General features: G+C 41.8%; 1 protein-coding gene across 1 annotated transcript in view; it reads left to right on the top strand.

The window, feature by feature from the left end:
- LOC147722959 (dynein axonemal heavy chain 5-like) overlaps nucleotides 1-25095 on the top strand; it is a 1378573-nt gene that overhangs the window by 983610 nt on the left and 369868 nt on the right. The window contains exon 67 of the mRNA XM_086965349.1: nucleotides 13896-14274. Coding sequence (XP_086821475.1) covers nucleotides 13896-14274 — 379 coding nt within the window. The remainder of the gene's footprint in view (nucleotides 1-13895; nucleotides 14275-25095) is intronic.

Raw genomic sequence — 25095 nt, 5'->3', positions numbered from 1 at the left:
GATATTCCTAGATAACACTCCGAGTTCTTCAACAAGATAAAAACTTAGCAAACCTGGAAATCCCCGCTTGCTATGTTTTGATTAGTAATAGAACTCTAATGAGCAACTGATAGCTGCCACTTCCTAGTGACATCTTTAATTGACGTCTTATGTCCAGCAAACTTGCGTCAAACCCGGCACCTGTCAGGTATAAATATTACCAACGTTGCCTTAAGCAAACGGCGAAGCTGTGAGCTGTGAGAGCGAAGCAAACTGCTGTTGAGCATTGTCTGTCGCTGCAGCCTGCTATCCTGTGGTGGTGAAGCTACTGATTACCATTATCGCCGCTACAGCGCGACCTATGGTGCAGTACGCTTGAGGAGCCGTGCAGCCGTCCTCTGCGAAGACATCCAGCCCAGCTGCCCGCGGACGCTGTCACCCCTCCTTCCTCCAGACGCGCTGAGAGAAGCCGCTGCCTTTCTCGTGCAGAGAAATCCAGTCCCGGCGCTTCCAGTTTACCCTCGCAGGTGACTGGGATATCGAAAGAGACCCCTGAAGGAGATACCAATCCTCCATCATTCTATTCAGAGGTATGGTGCCGACTAAACCCTTAGACGAGAATTCTTGAAACAAACCTTGGCAAAACCAACTTAACTTAAGCTACTTACTTACTCCCCTTCTCACGTGTTAGGCCTAGGCCAGGCACACTGGGGTAGGCTTAGTTAGAAGCACCAGTTGAGTATGTTAGCCTAATGTATATATGACTGTATAAATGTTTTATTACTTTTAAACCATTGTATGGCTAAGAAACCATATCAATGCTTTTACAGTTCTATTTCGCTATTCTTATCTTACTGTACGTACTTTTCATAATAACAGTTATTGCAATTGTGGCAATACATTTCTCTTGTATGAGAAGAAAGACTGTTCAATAAATGTTAACCTTTATTGATACACGCTCGTCTCTCTATTCTCTACATACTGTGAAAGTAAACTGCACCAGACTGACTGAGTGAAATCTATGTCTATTGTTTCACACGACCCTAGAGATCGACTCTTGATCTGAGGAGCAAAGTTGTCATGTTGCACGGTTGTTGGAAAGCTGAATCCCTTCTTGTCTGTGCCAAGGAAGCTGATCACTTCCTATGCAGAGAAGAAAGTTTCCAGTGACCTCTGAGCTAGTTGGTAACACAACCCAATTAAGTTTAGCATAGTCAGTGGAGGCCTGGAATATAAGCAGTTCCACGTCGATACTACTGTTTATGTTATTCCAATGCGCAGGGCCTAGTGGGAAACTAGGAACTACACTACATGGCGCCCTAACGTTTGGTAAGGCGATAAACTAACGTAAGACTTGTAGAGTAACTCAGTCGTGCATATTTCACACCCCTTTCTCCCGTAAATACTCCAATAGACGTCTGGAGTGGGTGAAAGGTTAAAATCCGCCCGACCTTAGTAGGAAGAGATTCCTATGTAAAGCTCTGGTTTATTCAACGTTGAAGGATACAGTGTTCCAAAATATTGTGCATCTAATCTTTGTCTCCTTGGAGACCTACTCTGCAAAAACTGCATTTATACAATGTCAGTAGAAAACAACGGCACCACTGGGGCCGCAGTAGATGCGACTCAGCAAGGTCCCGAATACACAGACCCGGATGCTATAATCATCCCGGTCCAGTTAAGAAGATCTATAACTTTAAAACTTATAGAAAACGGACTGCCACCTCAAGGTGGTACAGTAATTTTCGTGATAGAGGCTCACGAGTATCGGCAGACAGAGGTATTCTATTCATGGATAAACTTTCCAGCGGTAAACGCTATAACACAAGAGTTTCACTATTACAAAATAGAGGAACCTCCGGATGAGTACGCCCCTTTCGAGGAGGTTGAAATTCCACTTAAATTTCAAGAGCACCTGCTCTGGTTTAATGGCGCCCTAAAACACAATGATCACATAACTAGGCTCGGTCCACTAGGTAGACCAGGAGCCACGTGGCCGGTTCTAGCCAGCTACACACCACATCCTGACATTATAAAAATGTCTAGAGAAGAGCTGTTAGCACAGCTAAACACATTAATAAAAATACATAGGCAATTAGTCCAATATGTAATACGAACTGCAACAGTCCAGCCAGCTGTTCATACACCACAGCTGACCCCTCATCAGGGGAACACAAATAAAATTACACCACAGAACATACAGTCATGTCTTGGTAAAACACCCGTAAAACGGGAACAAATTCCTTTCTGGTTAGCCCAGAAAATTACTCAAATAGAGGCAGTATTTCCTGATACTTCCCCTATTGAGAAACACAGAATCTTGACCATCTGCCTTCCTATGGGAATCGGACCACACGTGGAGGACTGTGACACTTGGTACAGTCTTTGCTTCCATTTACACAAAAACACACGGTGTTCCGTCTATGGCGGTAATACCAGACGTGCTAAAACAGATTCAAAATGAATTCGGTCCAGAACCCGCTTTAAATCTAGGTATGAAATTACTGAAAGACTTCAAGCAGGTCACGGCTATATTATTAGCCAATGTAAAGGGAGAAGCAGCATCTGTGGCGATTCGCCAGAAGTTGAGGGAAACAGATATAAAAGATCCTGTTGAGCTTGCAAAAATCATAGAAAAATGCTATGAAGAATTAGGTAGAGACAGCTTGGGTGGGAAACCAGTTAAGCCCCAACTGCTCGAAAATCCAGAAAAATTATTTATTAAAAATAATTCAAATACTCCTAAAAAGAGCTGGGATGGAAATAAACAATCCAGTCCCAAGGAAAAAGTTTTCCAGTCCAGAGGAAGGTCTCCTCGACGGAGGGAAAGAACTCCGACTCGAGAACGCCAGTCTCCCCAACGGGAGCCCTCTGAGATAAGATATAACCTTAGAAATAGGGATAATATAAAAAGACCTGATAGATATCAAAGTATTGATACACGTCCCTCTCGATCTCTTCCACAGAATTCGGAAAGAAGAGGACGGTCAGACCCAGGAGAGCACACCAAGTCCAAAGACAAGGAACCTGCTCAAAATAAGAAATCTCAATTTCCTAAAAAGAAGGTAGCCAGTATTAGAGTAATCAACCATGCCGAGAATACTGAGGACACAGTTGAAAAACGGGGAGTGGGCATTGACAATGTTGGACAGTGCAGCAGAAATCAGTATAGCGCGCAAGATCTTGATGAGTCATCTGGAGACAGTGGACACGAATGAATACATTCAGGTTGAAACTGCCGACGCCAGACTTAGCGAGCCCCATAAAATATACGAAATAACATTGCGTATGGAGGGTGATAAGACTAGGAAAATTAAGGGTCTATTTTGGGATAAGCTCTCGAAAGGCTATGATATTCTGTTAGCTGAAAAAGATTGGCCCCCAGAGTTTGTCAGGGAGTGCCCTCGTGGCGAAGAGGTAATTATGCCTGCCTTCTCGAATCACATACCGATTCACAAAAAATACACATATGCAAGGAAATGGGCTGTAGCCCAGGCACCTGCATTGTATAAAAATCAAGTAGGATGGGATGAGGATTCACCGCCTCACAAAATCCAACTAAAAAGTGAACCAACTGCCCAACGGCAGTATCCCATAAAGCAAGAAACTAAAAAACAAGTCAGGGAGATCTTAGATCAACTTGAGTACCAGGGGGTGATTGAAACATGCACCTCTCAAATGAACAATCCTTTGTTTCCTGTCTCCAAGCCAGACAATTCATATCGTCTAGTTTTGGACTACAGACACCTTAATACATGTTGCAAAACTTTTGCAGTACAAAACTCGCATAGTGCAGCCCTAATGAATAACATAGTTAGGAAAAAATATAAAACGACATTAGACATTTCTAATGGTTTCTTTTGTCAAAACATTGCACCAGAAAGCAGATACTTGACCGCTTTCTCCGCATTTGGGTCGCAGAAAAAATTCTGTCGACTCCCACAGGGGTTCAAGAACAGCCCAGGACTATTCTCAGCTAGGGTAACAGAGTTACTACAAATCTATGATGATGAAGCATTATCTTACGTAGATGATATTTATCTCACAGACGACGACTTGGATACTCACTTGAAAAGAGTGAACACCATTATACTTGGGTTCGCAGCAGAGGGTTACAAATTCAACTTTAAAAAGTCTCGAATTGCCCATCTGACAGTACTGTTTTTAGGGTACGAATTATCAAGTGAAGGGAAAAGCCTAGCGGACAACTTCTTAGAGAAGTGCGCAGTACTCCAAGCTCCAAAAACGCTGAAGAATTTACAATCAATACTAGGTTTTCTGAATTTCGGAAGAACTTACATTCTAAATTACGCAGAGAGGGTTAAACCTCTCTACGAACTAATAAAACCTGATTTAAAACAAATCAATTGGACTCAAAAACACACAGAAATTTTGAGATCACTGCAAACAGACATGTTAGCAAAAACAAAATTAGACACACGTGACAACACACGTGATCTTGTAATCCGAGTCATCCCAGGAAGATGCGGATTCACGTACCTAACCTCTAATGAGGGAGAAAAGGTACCAATAGCTTACAAATCACATTTGTACACAAGGGCTGAAATAAAATTCAGTTCAACTGAGAAAATTCTAACTGCGGTTCAGACTGCTGTAGCGAAAGAAAGGCCCCTAGCACAAGGTAAACGAATAATAATCGTAACTCCTATACCGGCTTTAGAAGCGGTAACTAAAGCAAGCATTCCTAATGCTAAAGCTTTGCATCCGAGATGGATTCAGTGGGTTAATTCTCTTGCTGCAACGGACGTGGTTTACGAATTTGATCCTAACTTAAAAACACAGGAATTTTTACAATATGAATATGAATGTCCTCTGCCAATTGAAATCCTGCCTCTCGAAGAATACGGAAGTATTATATATACTGACGGATCAGCACAACCCGCAGTTGGGGGTAAGCAAGCTTACAGTGCTGCGTGCGCGATTGTTAAAGGTCGCTGGCACAAAGGAAAATTTAGACCATTGGTCACTAAAACACAATCTCTAGGAGATTGCTCGGCTCAACGAGCTGAATTAGTAGCATTTAAGATGGCGCTAGAAAATACTGATCGCGAATTCCCCACACTAATAGTGTGCGATTCTTTTTATTGCGTACAATCTTATAATGAATACTTGCAGAATTGGGTGGAAAATGGTTTCAAAGATGCAAAAGGTGGCACAATAAAGCATAAAATGCTTTGGGAACAGGTAGTTCTTTTACAAAAAGAACTACAAAAGACTCACGTGATACATACACTGAGTCATCAACGTGATGGCGTTCACGTTGCAGGGAATTCATTGGCTGATGAAGCCGCGAAGGCAGCTGTGCAAACGGCTTCCGTAGCCGCGATAACTCGGTCACAAACAAAAATAGACAGCGATGTTCTACAAGCTGTCAGTGCGTCAGTAAAAAATGATAAGAAAACACTCCCAAAAGGCTTTCCTGAAAAGTACTTGTACTTAACGGATACAAATAATGTTCCTTTTGCTCGAATCCCTGGAGTGGGGGATAGAGTAATTCCAAACAAGGAACACAGACTAGGACTAATAAAAGCGGCACACGAAGGGCTTGCTTCTGCACACGCTGGCATTTCCGCAACAGTATCACTATTAAAACAGAGATATTGGTGGCCTCGCTTGAGAATACAAACTAAAAAGTATGTATTGGAATGCGACATATGCCAAAGGATAAAAGTTTCAACAGTGAAACGACCAGCGCAGACACCCCTTCTCATCTCGGATAAACCATTTGCATGCGTTTACCTGGACCACTGTGGTCCCCTACAAAGGGACGGTAACTATAGATATATCATGGTAGCAGTGGATTCCTGTACGAGGTTCATATGGATGTGGCCCCAGCGCTCGGCTGACGCTAGAACGGTTATAAAAGATTTGCGAGTCTTTATCGGCACATACGCAATTACCACGTTCCATTCTGACCAGGGTCCTGCTTTCAGCTCTCGAGCTTATAGGGAGGCCATGGCTAGCATGGGAATTGGGTTGCGGTATTCTTGTCCGTCGCATCCCGAAGGGAATAGTGTGGTAGAAAGAAAAAACCGGGACATAAAGCAATCTATAACAGCGAAGGTATTAGGTTCAGGCGCTGGGTGGGTCAAACATTTAATAAGTGTCCAGACTAGTCTTAACAACATGCCAAGAAATTCTCTAAAAGGTTTCAGCCCATACGAACTATTGTTCGGAATAAGAATGCGCGTTCAGGACCTCGATAGTCAGATGTCAGTGGTACAAAAAGAAACAACGCAGTTTGAAGTAAAAGACCGTTTGGCTGTTTTACAGGAACTGAATGAAACAAGAAAATCATTAAGCAACATAAAGTTAAAGCAACAGCCAAATACCACTGACGAGGCACCACCCGCAACAGCCCCAGCAAGGCCTGTCTGGATTCCAAAGATTGGGGATCTAGTCAGAGAAAAGATCGCGGTTAAGAAGGAATTTGGGCCTTCTTACAGAAAAGCAGTACCTGTCTTAGCAGTCACCGGAACAAGATCAGTTGTGCTACCGCCCCTTGCTGGTAAAAAGGAGAACAGAGTCGTGTCCATCGACCTGGTAAAACCACAAGCATGTGGCCTATAATCAACAGTAGGCCCAGTGGACTCCCAAGAAACAACAGAATACCCAAACTTGCAACAATACAAGAGGTTCAAACTGAAAGACTAATCACATTCGATCAGCCTGCAGTGCACAATGAAGGACTATGCAATAATGCCATGGAACTCGTGCCTCTTGAAACACAGATTGAAACAGTTCGTCAAGAAACAACACCAGTCTACAATAATGTGGCATCAGAAAGTGCTACCGAGAGACAGATTGAAAGAACAATCCCATCAATTGACAGAACTGCCTCTGGTTATTTCATCAACTTCGACAACTTCTCTGAAGATTTAAATGACCCGGAAGTAATGCCAGAAACAAAAAAGTCTTTTAAAGAAAAAGCAACGGAACTCTTTCATCAACTGAAGGAAATCTACCTCATTTCCCCTTGGCTAGAGTTCTGGTTCGGTCTAGGTGTATTTTTCCTCCTGCTTTGGCTCATCATGGTACTATGTTTGGGAAAATTCATTGAAGGAAAATATATTACAATGGACACAGCAAGTCAGAACATCAACCTAGTCCTGAAACCACACAGATCATCCCACGTGAAGAAAAGAGAACTGTCAACAGTAAATGTCACAGCAATTCCAATACCTGGTGGGGTAGTATGGGAGAAAACAGACTATGAGATCTATGGTCCGGTCGAAATCCTGAAGTATCCTCATCAACTAAAGGTTTCCTTAAGTGACTTTGTGACACCAAGTACATTCTCTGATGATTGGGACTTTAACAGTATTAATGACATGATGTCTGATTTAGTAATGTCAGCTAGATTCACAGATCATGATTATTTACAAGGTTCATCTAGTTATGAGCAGTTATTCTGTTACACCCACTATGGGGATCATTACTTGCATAAATCTGCACAGCCTAGAAATGTTTTTATGTATAATCAATGGGAACATTGTGCTACACCACCTAAAAGCAGTTCTAAAGCATTTTTTGAGAAATTCAAATACTTCTCAGGGTTTAACACCAGTGATGCAGAAACGTTTTATTATAAACTGTTAGATAAAACAGGAATGAAAACAATGCTGACAAATTCAAAATTGATATATTCAGAAGCATTTTATGACAAAATGATGACATTTGGTTTTGATTATTGGAAAAATAATATTGAAACGAAAACAATTTGGGGTACAAAAGATTGGCAGGTGCAAGGCATAGAAGCACTATTTAGAACCTGCATGATACCAGAACAAATGTTATTTTTAAATGACACTGTACACCAAACATCTTGTCTTGGCCTAGCTAAGAACAAAGAAATGAAAACACCGTCTATACCAAAGCCAATAGCTGAGAATGCAACTGCAGATAATGAGTTAGACGTGTCACACATTTTACATTTCAACAGAACACATCCTGATTGGAAAAAGTGGTTAATCTGGCCTACAGACACAAATAGCTGTCAAGATAGATTCCTGAATAAAACACAGGGTTTAAAAATGACCAGATTAGACTCAAGATATTCCCAGAGACAACATCCAGGAATTATAACTACATACAGTGTAGGCAAACTCTGCCTAGAATGGCTAACTACATCCACACTGGCTGAAATTAAGCAACACTTGTCTTTATTAAAAGATGGTGCTGATTTGCGCGATTTCATTCTTGGACCACGCAAACAGCGTCAAAAGCGTTTCATAGCGACCAGCATCTATGCTGCTTACAACGAGGCTTGGAAAGTAAAGCAAATTGAAACTGCTGAAAAGATACGAGAAATTGATCGTATTAATTTGGAAAAATCACTTTCTGTGGTAGACAATGGGTTAATGACTCTGTCTTCCAGAATATATTCTTTGGACAATATTGTATCCTCTGCCTTTGATGTGATAGACAGAGATTTGCTAATGTTACAACATGGCCAGTCTCAATTACGCTCTATTATAGAACTAGGCTGGACGCTGCAAAATCTTCGTTCAGGCTATGTGCCTTGGCGTCTGATAAACACAACGTCATTATTTTCCATTTTTAACCTTACTGATAAACAGATCAGTTTGGCACAGAAAGGAGCAGACTATACAATCTTGAGCATCGAGAAACTCGAGAGATTACCATTGACAATGTCAGAGAGCCCTGTCATTGAATGGATAATACACGGAATTATCACAATTCCGATAACAACTTTCCGCTTTAAAAAGTGCCTTGGATACATACCTGCTGGCCAATATGAACAATTGGGTAAGGGATATGTTAAATCCGAATGGAAATTACCATACACTCATTCTTGCTATAGTGACAGCGACAAAAATGTATTTCTTAGTGGTGACAACTGTAAACACTCACTAAGCGGTATACTTTTGTGTCAGGGTATTAATTTACACGGAGCATGTGATGGAAATTCAAACAACCTTTCATGCCACCAGCTAGTCACACCTGCAACTCAGATAGAGCCCTTCTTTATGCAACTCGCAAACGGGAGTTACATTCTAAGAACGGATCACAGGTGCTGTGGCCTCGCGCCCGGACTAAGTTATCTAGTAGAAGTAACGTCCATGGTCAAATGTTGCATGCAAGCATTGTTCCCGAGCGGGCCTCCAGACACAGTGACTCCCCTCTGGCCTCGTCTGAATCTCTATTCTATACGAATTGATACATTAAGCAAAATGAAATCTGTACTTTTACAGACAACAGTGCCTATAACGTCATCTAAAGAGACGTATGATCTTCTAGTCGCAAGGACGGCTACTGAGGTCCATGACCTTTTATCAACAAATTGCCCCGTGCATTTCGTACAAATGCTCGAGCAACTCTTTAACATGTCTAGTGCCACGAGCATCCCAGGCATATTTAAGACAGTCTTTACGGGACTGCTAACACCCTTCCAGGCAATTTTGGGAATCTTTCCTAATTTTGTGCACTCCATCTTTGGTGGTATTCCACTATTTTTTGGACTCATCGCAGGGATTCTATTTTTGACCATCCTGCTACGTTATGGCAAACCTCGGCTCAGACATAGCTCCCATGGGAATGGAAGAAACAATCCTAGCAATGCGCTACAGGGACAGGATAACTAACGTCCTCGGATTGGCCAGGCTGAGAGATCTAAACATGACCTGGTTCCTTTCATTCAGACCGATATGGCAAAATTGCATTTTACCTGTGCTACGGTGTATGCTTTGCGGCGAGGAATGCGTGTTGGACATCTGTCTTTCACTTCCATCAGCAGTACCAATGGACGTCGATACTTTGCTAAGTCCAATAACGGCTCACGCATTGTGTTGTCCCCAGCGGCTACCAATCCTGATGACGGCATTCGTGGAGACTCCTGTACTACAGCCAAGTGGTAACAGTGGAGCGAGTGACAAAAGCAACATCATCCAGGTACAACGTTCTGTGAGCATTGCTGGTCCTGCCTTCGATGACAGCAATCATTCTCACACCTGCCAAGTTACAGCGCTATCTAATTTGGTTGAACTATCACCTGATTTTGTAGACCAATTCTTTGCGAGCCTGTCTGATACGATGTTCTCACCCACAGAGAAACAATAACTTTTTGAGAAGCTTTCCGACACACGGCGTTCCCATGAACTCTGAATTCGGCCTTCAGTTTTGATCAACAAAAAACTGCCAGGAGCTTTGGTAAACTGATTTTTCTTTGAATTGGACAATTTTTTTTTAATATTGACCCTTTTCTTTTTTGGCACGAACAATTCTTTGCTTAACGTAAAAACTATTCTTAGAGAACAGAAGCTTCACACTTCTATTTCTAAACACATCTAGAGACATAACAAACATAACACCAGCCTCTAGCACACATATTATTACAATGCATTTTTATGTGATGATTTATCTCGCATTTCTTCTGTCAGAGATACTTCATGTGTAATTCTTTATGCATAATCGTTCATTGATTTCATATGCAATAGTTTTTGAATGATTACTATGCTTTAAAAAACGTACAGTACCTAAATTCCATGTATTACAAGTACGCCTATTTCGAATGCATTTATGTATTTTGGGGTGGGCTATGTTACACAATGTTACACATGCATCTAATTGCTTAGTTTTAGTAATTTTGATGGACATGAATTCGTGGAGTGGGTGTCATGTGCTTATCTAGGTTCCTGATCGATACTGTGACCTTATGCCCCTATTCGGCTATAAAGCCCTTTATTCCCTATATTGGCATAACCGTTCAAGTATGATTTTCTGTAAAGTCATCTCTGGCCTCACACGAGCAGAGCCACAGAGCCACATTCCAGCATGACTCTCTGCTACTTCCTTTGCGACCAATTAGTGCAATGACAGAGCAGCAGTCACTATCTGATATTCCTAGATAACACTCCGAGTTCTTCAACAAGATAAAAACTTAGCAAACCTGGAAATCCCCGCTTGCTATGTTTTGATTAGTAATAGAACTCTAATGAGCAACTGATAGCTGCCACTTCCTAGTGACATCTTTAATTGACGTCTTATGTCCAGCAAACTTGCGTCAAACCCGGCACCTGTCAGGTATAAATATTACCAACGTTGCCTTAAGCAAACGGCGAAGCTGTGAGCTGTGAGAGCGAAGCAAACTGCTGTTGAGCATTGTCTGTCGCTGCAGCCTGCTATCCTGTGGTGGTGAAGCTACTGATTACCATTATCGCCGCTACAGCGCGACCTATGGTGCAGTACGCTTGAGGAGCCGTGCAGCCGTCCTCTGCGAAGACATCCAGCCCAGCTGCCCGCGGACGCTGTCACCCCTCCTTCCTCCAGACGCGCTGAGAGAAGCCGCTGCCTTTCTCGTGCAGAGAAATCCAGTCCCGGCGCTTCCAGTTTACCCTCGCAGGTGACTGGGATATCGAAAGAGACCCCTGAAGGAGATACCAATCCTCCATCATTCTATTCAGAGGTATGGTGCCGACTAAACCCTTAGACGAGAATTCTTGAAACAAACCTTGGCAAAACCAACTTAACTTAAGCTACTTACTTACTCCCCTTCTCACGTGTTAGGCCTAGGTCAGGCACACTGGGGTAGGCTTAGTTAGAAGCACCAGTTGAGTATGTTAGCCTAATGTATATATGACTGTATAAATGTTTTATTACTTTTAAACCATTGTATGGCTAAGAAACCATATCAATGCTTTTACAGTTCTATTTCGCTATTCTTATCTTACTGTACGTACTTTTCATAATAACAGTTATTGCAATTGTGGCAATACATTTCTCTTGTATGAGAAGAAAGACTGTTCAATAAATGTTAACCTTTATTGATACACGCTCGTCTCTCTATTCTCTACATACTGTGAAAGTAAACTGCACCAGACTGACTGAGTGAAATCTATGTCTATTGTTTCACACGACCCTAGAGATCGACTCTTGATCTGAGGAGCAAAGTTGTCATGTTGCACGGTTGTTGGAAAGCTGAATCCCTTCTTGTCTGTGCCAAGGAAGCTGATCACTTCCTATGCAGAGAAGAAAGTTTCCAGTGACCTCTGAGCTAGTTGGTAACACAACCCAATTAAGTTTAGCATAGTCAGTGGAGGCCTGGAATATAAGCAGTTCCACGTCGATACTACTGTTTATGTTATTCCAATGCGCAGGGCCTAGTGGGAAACTAGGAACTACACTACAGAATGGCTGTGCTGAGCACACTATTGATCTTTCATAGGACCATGTTCTGCCCTCTATCGTCTCCCTGTCCCATTAATAACTACACTAATTCTTAGGAAACACTAATGTTTCATTTTGTGCCTCCTGAGTCCTATCCTAGTACAAACCTCTGTGTGCCCATGTTGTGGATATGCTACTCTTGACACCCTGTCTTGTGTTCCTTGCCTCATGTTAAGCTATTTCAGCTTCCCAACCCCACCACAAACACCTAATTCGGCCACAATATTCTCTGTTCAGGCCGCGGCAAGTTCCCATCTCAAGCCTCCTGCACCGTCATTTCTTCCCCACCTCCTTCCACTCCTTCTTTGACTTTTGTCTTATAGGATCACTACTCTTCTCCTCTATCTAACTTATATAGTGATTCTCCAGAGCCAGGATAGTCCTCCTTAAGTTTATTTATACTCTGGGGATGCCTCGCTTTCACTGGCAGCAAGCAGTGCTCTCAGCCACCCTGGTGATGAACACAACCTGCAGAGCGGCTATTGCGTTTCCATTTGACCCTATGGGGAACTGGATAACGGAAGCAAACTTGAAACCCAACCTCATTTGGAATACATTTTGATAACACTGGAATAGCAGTGCCCATTCTCAATAAAGTGATCTGGTTTCAAACTTCCACAAAACGTAAAAAACTTTTCTGAAGTGCAAAACCTATTTATCATACTACTTCCTTCTTTTTGGCCTGCTTAGCCATATGTACTTATTTGCACGAGATTGTATCTGTTTGTAAATCCTCTATCGGGCTGACTTCACCTTTACTCCATCTCCCCATCATAAAAAAACATTCTTCGTAAAAGATGTCCAGCTGAAAAGACTCCTCTGGCAGAACTTTTATTAAATGCTTCCTGCCGTCCTAAAACCCTTACCTTATGGAGAAATGTACCCACCCTCCATTTACATCAGGGCGACCTTCCTGAAAGCTGGCTCAAATGCCCAAGTGAAAGCAATAATTCATCCTATTAATCATAAATGTTGACACACTATGTATGCAGTTGACGAAGCATATAAAAAACAATAGAATGTTTTGAAAAAGAACAAAAATCACCCACCACTCACTAACTGTAAGTTAAATAAGCCATACTTTAGTGGAGAAGTGTGGCTCAATGGTTAGAGTGGCAGAGCCCTGAGGCAGAGGTTTGGCCCGGGACCAGGATTCAATTCCCGCCTCGGTGAGTCTTGGGCTCAATTTCCGTGGACCTGATAATTCTCGCCTTGGTGCCTATTCTAATCATGGGTCCCACGCTGCAACTCTGGGCAATAGCTTGCTTAATCTCCACAAAGGCCCCAACAACGCTAGGATGCCTGACTTCACCTTGGGGGTGCCCAGGAGTGGGCACTTCACAGGGAAAAGCCATGAAGGGTTCCACAGCGATATGCATACAAGCGCCTGAGATACCCTTTTGGGGGTCGATTCGGGCGCTATACAAATACTACTACATTTATATGGCATATGTGTAGGTGTACACATATATTTCATGCATCATTTTTTTATGTGCACCATACAAATCAATAAACAAAATAAAAAATAAGTAGAGGAACAGAGTGTGAAAAAAATCTAATGTTAAACCTTTTGCAGATGTTCAATGCACAAAAGTACGGGTAAATCTCCAAGAAATATAGGTTTGATACTTCCTCACATTGTAAATGTAAATAATACACATTTTTGGTTGCATTCTTTTTCTCATCAATTTGTTTGGATTTCATTTCAGATTAATGAAAAATTAACTATTGCAGCAGAGACCGAATTGAAGATTAATACCGCCCGTGAGGAGTATCGCCCTGTTGCTACTCGTGGCAGCATTCTTTACTTCCTCATCGTGGAGATGAGCCTGGTAAATGTGATGTACCAGACATCCCTGCGCCAGTTCTTGGGCATCTTCGACATATCCATGGAAAGATCTGCAAAATCCCAGATCACCTCCAAACGCATTGCCAACATCATAGAATATCTCACCTTCGAAGTCTTCAAGTACACCGCGCGAGGGCTATATGAGGATCACAAGTTCCTCTTCACTCTGCTCATGGCCCTGAAGATTGACTTGCAGGCCAAGAAGATCTCCCACAATGACTTCCAGACGCTGATTAAAGGTATTGTTATCTTTACTGCTTGACAAGCTGTTTACTGTTACACAGCTGTCCTCCAGTTCATGTCATTGACGCTGAGGTGAGCTCAGAGGCGCAACTAGAGCCAAATTTCAAGGGGGGGGGGGGGCTAAGAAAAAATTTCGGGGGGGGGGGCTGAACCTTTAATCAGTAGGCAGAGTGGAGCTGCAGGGGCTCTTAGAAGGGGTGAAACAACTGCAAGGCCTAATTAACATTCAAATGGCCTTTTAAAGATCTGTGAAACGTTCGGGTGCGGCTCTGTGAGTGCCCGGGTTCTGTCTCATCCCGGGCTGCCACACACGACGAGGGGGGGAGGGGGCTAAAGCCTGGTGAGTCCAATGTGATTCCAATTGGTGTTACGCGCCTGGGTGAGCTTCACCCACACCCTCCATGTACCCCTGGATGCTGTGCCGCTCCAGCGGCCAACACTCCTCCTCATTTTGTGTCATGCCAGCGCATTGCACCTTTTTTTTCTTTATTTCATGGTGGATGGTATGGCAATACGTTATCACAAGTCATAAGAAAGAACATGACAACAGCAGACAAATACCTCGAGGGGTTTTACTGCAGATTCCCTCTCAAGAATGGCTTCCTTTTATGGACATATAGAGCAGGTTGCGGTCCGTCCCCATTACTGTGCAATGCAAGAAACTGTGGCTAAAGCACAGCTGTGCTTCAGTGTGACAATTTACATGACGTTACATTTATCCAGCTTGTCCTCTCCTACTTTCCTCGAACGGATAAATATGCTGCCTAACAGGGCCGGTCCTAGGGTTCATGGGGCCCTGGGCAGAATCGGAAAATGCGAGGCCCCTGTAATTTGCATACGAGTTAACTTAACAGGAAGTGACATCATAGGAACTCCTTTCAATTGGCCATTAATTATATTGATATTGTTTATAGCGCATGCCAGTGTAGCACTGCCATCTGCACCTGTAAGCTAATTGGCAACATAGTTGAAAAAAGCCAGGTTTAAATTTTTTTCTAAATTGTTTCAGAGTTTGCAAGGAATGAAATAAAGCTTCTGCCACTCCATGTCTATTTGTTTATTTGAGGTGTTTCCACTTTTCCCGAGGAGGTTTATCGAAGAGCTCCCCTAGGTGTGTACCATATGCATTTCTCCAAGGTACTCGGGACCTATGTTGTGAGCAGTATACAGTGCCTTGAAGGCTACTTCCTTTCTAATGGGAAACTAGTGTAGCTCCAACAATACATGAGAGAAATATTTGAACTTAGAAATTCTCATTAAGAGATGAGCTGCTGTATTTTATAAAAGGTGCAGTTTATTCAGAGATCACAGATTATATGGCATTGTTGAAGCCTTTTTGCAAGAAGCTACTTACTGAGTTTGGGTGTGAGTATAACGGTTAAAAATTAATACTTAAAAAATGCGTACCTATATTTTACATCTGTATTAAATAGAAATACATTCAATGATTTAAAAATTGTTATTGTTCTATTGAATGGGATTATGAATTTATAGAAAATGGGCCAATATACAATCTTCTGCCATTTTTAAAAGTATTCTTGATAAGGGTGAAACCTCCAAACCACTAGGAAGTGTGAGGCATGCCTTGCCCACAACAAATTATTAAATGTTACGTTAGGAACCTCTGCATTTCAAAGATCCCAAGTTTCCCGGCCTCCTACCACTTTGCATGGATTCTTCTCCTCTTACATCCTTGAATGTAATGCTCTTCACCTCAGCTCTTAATCTCTTTACCAGCCTGTCTGCATGGATTCTGCCCATTACATCCATCTCTCCTCTTCCCTGTCTCCCTTTCTGCCAGCCCACGCCTTTAGGCTGGCTGAAAAACAAATGAGTGGGTCTCTAAAAGGGGTGTGGTCTACATAATTAAGGGTGTAGCCTGAACAGGGTAATCTAAATTTCTGTGATTCCACAAAGAGTACAATCTGACCAGTACTTTTTTTTCTCTCTGGGCTTTCCGTGATTGAAAACAGAAGTATAACACAACTGACATACACCTAAAAACAACCAGGAGTATTGATTTTGTCAATGGTTGTTAGCTGTTTCGGATAAATGAGTAACAACAACAAATTATTTTTCGTTGACCTTGTCACTGTTTTGACCAATGAGTGCCTCCTTCACACAATGTTTGCACAGAATCACACCTGCAATTTGAATACTGTACTGTTGCTCTGTGTTCTCTGCAGAGAGGCCATGTATTGAATGATCATGCATTCTGAACACCTTTTTGATCCCCAGCTAGGCACAGTGAGAAAGTTATACTGCCTTTGGCCTCAAATACAAAGCTCTCAATTGTAGCCAGTTATAAAGACCTCGATGCAACTCAATAAAAAGTGTGCACCATACAAGAGAAATATGCTGTGAAACGAATTACAGAAACACACATCTGGGAAATACCTAGGATTTTTAAGGAATGCAAAATGAAGTGCAGCACGTGAACCACAAACAGGAACTAATTTGTTGCCATGTATTACCCTAACATACATTGTTAGACTGAGAGAGGAAATAGGCCCCAGCACCGAAATAAAAGTGGCCCCCATTAGTGAATTAGGCAGCTAAAAAAATGTCTGTATTTGAAAATTATATCAGTTTTTAATTTGTAAAGAGATGCTGTATACGATTTTGTAAGGTATGGAAGACTGCATATATTTGAGTTTGCTGGAAGCAAAGTTTGTTTTAAAATATCATGAAAATCAACCTTAATAAAAGTCTCATATGACCATAAAGCAGGCCTGTAAACATAAAAAAAAACAGCCTACATACTGACCTGACAGATTAGACCGTTGGGCACAGCCTGATTTGATTGCCCTATAGGTCAGTCCGACCCTGTAAACGTGTCATACCTCATTGTGCAGACACTAAACCAGTTTTTTTGCAGGTCAAGTTAGTACATGAATATAGGAAAAGATATGGGGCCCGTTTCAATCTCCGTTCTAAATAATTGCTGGGTGTAAGACACGAAAAGCCTTGCTCCATCCACATGTTAATGCTGTGTCTGCTTCTTTGCCTGCACCCCAGGTCTCTGTCATACTCACACCTATCTGCTCCCCTCCTTTTTTGTCACCTCTATGCTTCCTTTCCCAGTGTTCCCTCATCCTAGGTGATCAGATTTCACGTGACATGAAGTAATTCTATTCTTTGTTGTGCGCCCTGCAGGAGATCCTGCTTTTCATTCATACAGGGGCAGGGCGCACTTCACACATACTGGCAGTTTAAGTACCTATCAAATCGCTGCCATCATCACGCAGCTGCAGCGATTAGGCCCTGTGAGAGGGGCCAGCAGGGGAAATAGGTAGAACCTTTAAACTCTTAGGGGCCCCCCTGGGCCTCGAAACACCGAAGTCTTTTAAGGTGCGAGGCCCCCCTCCTGCGACCAGACCAGGGGGCCCTGGGCAGCCGCCCATGCTGCCCATGCCTAGCGCCGGCCCTGCTGCCTAACCCCGGCAGGTTGTTCAGTCTGCCTGAATTACGGGTTGTTTTAGATTCTGATGCGCAGGAGAGCCGGAGTACCGGATCGAAGGGTCAGCCACCAGGGAGCTATCATTCTCCACGGTGGCTGCGGCCAGCACTTCACATTTTCACAGCCTGCCCTTTTACGATGTGGTCATTTATGCTGTGAGTGAGAGCTTCAGTGCATTGGGGGATAAAGCGAAGGAGACACACAGGGCAGGTAAAATGCCGCCCCTTGCAAAACACTCTGAGAAAACGTACAAGTAAAAGCCTCAGTGTAGGAAATTCAGAAAGTGAACGCAATTTTAGATTAAGGAAAATAAAAATGCACAATGAAACCTCCAATTTTGCAAACACAATTCACCGTTTGGTGTTTGACACAGAACCCCAAAAATCTTCCTAGTGGCAATAAAACCTAGCATTGACAATAGTGCAACATGGAAGAATTCCCATTGTATTTTTGTACCTCTGTGACATCATGCAGATTATAGTACCTTGTGCTTGGAAGAATACTGGACATTACAACCCTGCTTTAAATAAGAACATATTGACAGAAGAGACTAGTGCAGAATAATGTTACTACCCATGATCGCACCAGCCAATCTATAACGTAATGAGATTTTCATATAAAAGGTCATCAACCTCCATTGAAAACAGTTTTTACCTGGTATTCCATATGATGCGTGCCATTGGCCAACGTTGAATGCTGAACTCTGAATGTTCACTTTGCCCTTAAGTACCTGAAGTCAGAGCAAATCATAAACGGGAAGCAGCATTTAGGCATACACTGCTAAGTGACGGTGGTTCCCCTGCTCAGCCAACCTCTTACAGCGTGTTGCTCTATAAATATATGTATAAGAAAATAATAATTTGTGTCTATGGATTTTGGACTTTTATAAGTATTGAAAATAATAACAACAATTAAACAGAAAAGTTACAGTTTTGAAATTAAAATTAAACAAGCAGAAAACAGCTCAAAATACAATAAAAAACGTGCAAAGATTAAATCATGTAAATGAAATATAATCTTCATAAAAGCAGGGATTAACATAAAACAGTTAAGGTTAATTTAAAAAAATGTTTTATGAGCATTTCGAAAAAATTAATGTAGTAAGTTAGACAAATTGCAGTAAGCAAAGAATTCCAGAGGGGAGTGGCTGTACAAGAAAAACCTTGAACAGAATATTTTGCATATAACAGTTTAGTCATTTGTGGTGAAGAATATCCCACTCCTGACAAATATGAGGATTGTGGCCATTCTCAGTTTATGAACCTTATATTGTTATGCTACATTATGCAGATTTGTAGAGCAAGCAACCGCGCATGAGGGTATCCTTGCACTGAGCAGGTGTGAGTATTGCCAAACCCATGCCCTAGTTGGACTACTCAAAAAGCCAGGGGCCTCATTTATGAGGCTGTGCATCACTTTTACGCCGCCGGTGCGTCACTTTTTGTGACGCACTAGTGGCGTAAAAAATGCCTCTTGTTGCGCCATATTTACAAAGTGACGCATCTAGGTAGATGCGTCACTTTGTAAACCCCTACGCCACATTATACCTGTGCCAGGTATAATGTATGCAAGGGGGGCGTATTGACGCAAGGAATGGTCGTAGAAGTGATGCAGTGAAATCTATGAGATTTCACTGCATCACTTTTAGGACGCCGTTGGTCAAAATCTTGCACCTGCCTCACAGCAGGCGTAAGACTGACGCAGGCCCTTTCACATGGGGTTTGCCCCATGTGAAAGGACGCATTGCTGGTGTTGCGTCACTTTTGTGACACACTCCAGCAATGCGTCACTTTTGCGCTTACAGATACGTCAGAAATACTGACGTATCTGTAACTCCTTGCGACATGATGCGTCATACATTAAATATGACGCATCAGGAATGTCGCAAGGAGTGCGCACTGAGAAGTGACGCATCGCTGCTTTCACACAGCGATGCGTCATCTCTCATAAATGGGGCCCACAGTCTTCAGTTTTTGCGAAATGCAAGAAGTGAGGATGATAGAGCAAAAGGACAGGGTTTGCACCGTGCAATAGTTTGTGCAAATTATGAATCTCAGTTGTACTTGAGCAGATAGATCTTTGTCTCAAATTGAGACTTAACATCAACAAATTAATTACAGATCAATATAGGTTGCGACAAGCAGCATACATTTAAATTCAGCACTCTGCTGCAATTATAAGACACTATAAGATATCCCGTACAAGGTGTATGTCTCCTGCACTCAAGGTGTACAGAGCTAAAGCCCAGAGTAATGCCCTGTACAGGGCTGAAGCGTGGCACACTTCAAATCTCACTAAACTGGAGTTAGAGGAGAATACATTCTTGAGAGCACTAACTAACCTCCCTAATAATACATCGCTAATACCATTAAGATGAGATATGGGTCTCAATTCAATGACACATAAAGCCCAATTGAGGACGCTCCTTTATTGGAGAAGGTTGAAATAATCTGCAGACATGGACAATTATCGTGGAGCCTTGGTGGACGTCATAACACTGGACAGTTGCGGTAAAATTAAGAGTCTGTCTTACATCCAAAAGTGGCAAGTACACATTGGTTTAGGAGACTACACTTAAGGATTCATTCTAGGACCATGTTTATTCCACTGAATTTCAGAATGTGTCCGACGGGTTGCTTACCTCCCTTTTTCTAAATTTTAAACCTGATTTTCAATTTGAGCCTCTCTTTGATTGTATTAACTTAATAACTGCAAAGTCCCTTTCCCTTAAATTCTGCAATGGCACTTTGCTATTAATATCTTTACTAGCAAAGTGGAACTGCCTAGCTCCAATAAGCACTGTATGTCCAGTTTGCCAACAATCAAAGGTATCACTAGTGTATTTTAGTTTCTTCTGTGCTGGTTATACCCGTCTAAGAAAAACATGGATCATCCCCCTGAGTAAGCAATTTGGATGCCACCAACTGGAGGTTGTCACTTGGCTCCTCCGTACAGAATTCTCTCCATAAGTTGTCTGTGCAGTATCCAAGTACTTTCATGGGAGCTGGTACATTAAGTGTAGGGCCCTGGAATGATTGACAAAGCTGGCTTACTTATTATTCCCTCTCTTTGTCGCAATCTCCCACTACCTATATATTTGTTATATGAGTCTTATTTTCAGGGTCTTTTCTTTGATGGATTTTAACTATATCTCTTTTTTAAAACCAATTTTAACTAATTATAAAGTATTTATCGACAAGTTTTTATGGGGTTTCCGACACTGTGATTCTTTACAATTTAAAGGTACACTCTGATGGATTACTGAAAGTATTTTATGACATGACAAAGCGCTGTGTTCTGAATTGAGTTTGTGTATTTTTTAGTTTTATGTATATACTGTATTTGTGTACTTTTATCGTTGAAAACTCCTAATAAAGTATTTGATGATGATGAAATGATGATATCAATAACAGTGAAGCCTGGGCAAGTGGAGGTGTCTGGAAGATTTGTGAAAGCAGATGCGAATGTTAAGGTATGCTGGGCCAGTGTTATGTAGTGCCTTGAAAGTGTGGGTGAGGAGTTTTAATTGTGCTCATTTGTGTGAGGGAAGACAGTGGAGCTCCTTCAGGTGTGCTGTGATGTGAGTGCAACTAGGGAGGTTGAGGGTGATTCTGGCTGCCGAGTTCTGAATGGTTTGCAGCATTTGGGTGAGATTTTTGTTGCTCCTGGCAAAGAGGGTGTTCTCGTTTTCCAGCTTGCTGTGACAAGGGCATGAGTGATGGTTTTTCCGGTGCTGATTAGAAACGATTTGAAAATCTTCCTCAGCATTATTAAAGGATGGAAGCAGTGCTTAATTTGAGCCTGAGCTTTCCGATGCTAAGCACCAGCACTTTATTTGGTTTCCGGTGCTCAACACAGGACCTAATTGTCAACACCATACTTAGAACAGTCCACCACATGGTGGCGCTGCACATCTAATGTAGAGATGAGCAGAACAACTCTAGTTTAGGAATACAATATACATTAAAATTGCTAATACCTGCCTCCCCAGCCACTCTTTTAGCTATGGGGGCCTGGAATAATCTGAGCTGTTGCATTTACATGCAAGAGAGATGATTGGTAGTTGTATTGGCAGCAATGACAAGAGCGATGGGTGGTGCAAGCTGCAATAGCCTCCTGGTCAGAGCCCTGGCACTTAATATTTTGCAAATTAAGCACTGGATGGAAGAATGAGGCGGTGACGACGTTGAGTTGAACAGTCATGTCAAGTTTGCTGTCGATGATGGTCCTGAGGTTCTTGGCGCGGGTGGTGGAGGTGGATGTCGGTTCTAGTTCTGTTGGCGAGCAGGTGGAGTCCAGTGATGAAGTGCTCTTCTTGAAGACAACAATTCCAATCTTGTCATTGTTCAGCTTCAGACTGCTGGTCTTCGACCAGTAGGCCATTTTATTCATGCAGCCATTGGGCATGATCCGGGTACTGGGCATCTTATTCATGAGGCAAAGAATTAATATTGATGTTGTGAGAGCAGAAGATGCTGGCTAGAGAGATAATGTATGCATTGATGAGTGTCCAGCTCAGGGAGGATCCTTGCAGAGCTCCTCAGATGAGGTTGCCGGCGTCCAAGGTGTATGGTGCCTGACTAACTGACTGGGTCTTTCCAGTCATGAAAGAGCAGATTCATTGGAGTGCGTATCTTTGGGTTCCGATGTTGTGTAGACTTTGGATGAAAATTGGGTGGAAAACCATGGCAAATGCAGCAGAAGGTCCAGGAGGTTGAGGGCCGCTGTGTCTCATCCATCCAGTGATTCAGCTGTAATTTGTGGCAGAAATGAGGGAATTTTCCATGTTGTGGTTGGGTCTGTAACTAGACTGGGCGGTGCCAAGAAGTTCATGGTCATCAAGATTTCTGGTGAGGCGTCTCTTGATGATCTTCTCTAAGATCTTGGCTGGGAATGGTAGCATTGGGATCAGTCTGTAGTTGGTGAGCGTTGAAGGGTCCGCAAAGTACAAATATATAGAATACAATAAATAGACGTAATGACTTATATAATATATTAAAGGTTCTTATAGCTACCACCAGTTATCCATATCTATTTCTTCACTTATTGCCTTGTTACAGTGCCTACAGATTTTTATTTTATTCTGCTCCACATATTTGTACAGATGTCTGGATAGCCCCTATTCTAAGGGAATAGAGTTTTTCTCTTGTTTTTGTGCTTCTCATTTTGGCTGACCATTGTGCAAATTTTGGTGGATCTGGAGATTTCCAATTTTGTAAAATCAAGGATCTAGCTATTAGAGAAGCATTAAAAACAAATTGTTTTTGTCGCACCGTAAAAGTTTGATTGGAGATCCCGAATAAAATAACCAAAGGATTTGGATCTACGATATGTTTGAGTTGTCAACTAATGGACTGAAACACCCTTGTCCAGTAGAGCAAGAGAAGCAAATATGAAACCAGTATACTCTTACATGATTATATCTAAGACAACTTGATGATATTTCTGGAAACATTTTGTGCAATTTATCAGTATCGGGGGTATAGTATAGTTGCCATTTGGAAAAGAGTGCCATTCATTTAAAATTTGCCCCGCGAATGGCCTTGGTGGATTATTTATTGTAGTCTATCTATTGGGCAGCCTCTATGTGACACCCCGTAGTCTCCTGTATTTTTAGAAGGGCTCTAGGGATTACTTGATCATAAATTTGTTGCTGCAGGATATGATACCAGTTGCCGATTCCCAATATTTGTTTGACAAATAATGCATGAGTAACAGCTTTGGGAAGTGAACCCTTATGGAGCTGTAACTTCTTAACTAGAATCGCAATTTGAAGATCAGGAAATACAATGTTTAGACTTCTTTTACTTTATCTTGTCTAATTTGTGCCCAATACTTCATCTCTCCTTGAATTACTAAATCTTTCATTTGATGAATTCCCAGCCTTTCTCATTTTTTCAGTGTCTGTGTATCAATTGCAACTCCTAGCTCCCCGCAGTTTTTTAGTTTACTTTCTGGGTGTTAAGGTGTAAATTGATACTCTTCTTTTAATTGATTAAATCTAGCATGGATTATGCGGGGAGTCTTGTATCTGTAGCATTTGGGTATCCTGGGGATTTTAATAAAATATTTTAGATCTATATTTGTTTCCAAATAACATTTGATGAAGGTCAAAATTGGGCCCGTAGTCGAGTGATGATATTGCACATCCACCCTAGTCCAAGAAGGTGGCTTGAAAGTATTTTTGAATATGAGCAAGCCCTAAACCACCTTCTTCCGGGCTCAATTTCAGTGTTGTTAATTTGTTCTGTGGTTTCTTCCCTGCCTAAATACATTTCTGTACTAATTGATCTACTTCTACAAAATAAGTATGTGGAATCTTGATGAGAACCTTTGAGAAAATAAAAATAAATAATGGAAGTACCATCATTTTTATCAATGCAGCTCTTCCAATTACAGATAGAGGTAAATTATTCCAGCTGTTTAAGATCTTTCTAACTTTATTAAGCATTGTGATATAATTAAGTGCGTACAACTGTGTAAAATCATGTGAGACCCAGATATCTAAGTATCGAACAGGATTATTTTTTGTGGTCTGAAGGGCCTGAGGTAGAATCTGGTTTTGGCAATTGAATATTAAGATCTCTGATTTGCTGTCATTTATTTTGTATCTCCCCAAATTGTTGAATGTTTAGATTGTGTGTAATGTTCGCTTGATATCTGCCAATTCCGCCTCGAGATAAAGGATTAGATCATCCGTGAATAGCTTCAATTTTGGTGCCCCTATTATTGGTGACTTGATTAAGGGGATTTGGCGTATCAGTTTAGCTAATGGCTCTATATACAGGGCAAATAAAACCGGGTACATCCGACAGCCTTGCCGGGTTCCCCTCTGGATCTCAACTGTGCCAGCACTGCATGAATTTGATTACTATTTTTGCCTGGGCTTTACCATATAATTTCATGAGTAGGTCAACTATGACTAGGAGGAAACTGAATTTCTTCAGTACCGTAAAGAGAATATTCCAGTTTACCAGATCAGAGGCTGTTTCTGCATCGATCATAATGATTGCCGCTTTTGTGTCATTATTTGAAAAGAAATCGATGCCCTGAGTTAAACAAGCACTGGCGTTGCCAATAGGTCTCGTAGTAGGAAAGTTGGAGCTATTGGTTTTGTAAATGACAAAGCCCTTTATGTTTTAAAAATAAAAGGCATTGTTATTTGCAATTGTTACCTTACCCATTTCAGACCTTACCTATACGATTGAACCATGAAGCCATCGTTATAATGTATTGCTGTTAAGATCACACGTTCTCTCTGTCCAAAGCAATTGAGTTTACAGAACATGTCCGAGCCCGACCGCCTGCCCCTGCAAAGTGCTTCTTCAGTTACATGCGAAAACTCGGGTTCCATAAA

This window comes from Lissotriton vulgaris, chromosome 4_1 (genome assembly GCF_964263255.1).
Source record: "Lissotriton vulgaris chromosome 4_1, aLisVul1.2, whole genome shotgun sequence".
NCBI classification, from domain to species: Eukaryota; Metazoa; Chordata; class Amphibia; order Caudata; family Salamandridae; genus Lissotriton; species Lissotriton vulgaris.
Note: the sequence above shows the minus strand (reverse complement) of the source record. Positions and strands in the feature narration are given on the sequence as shown.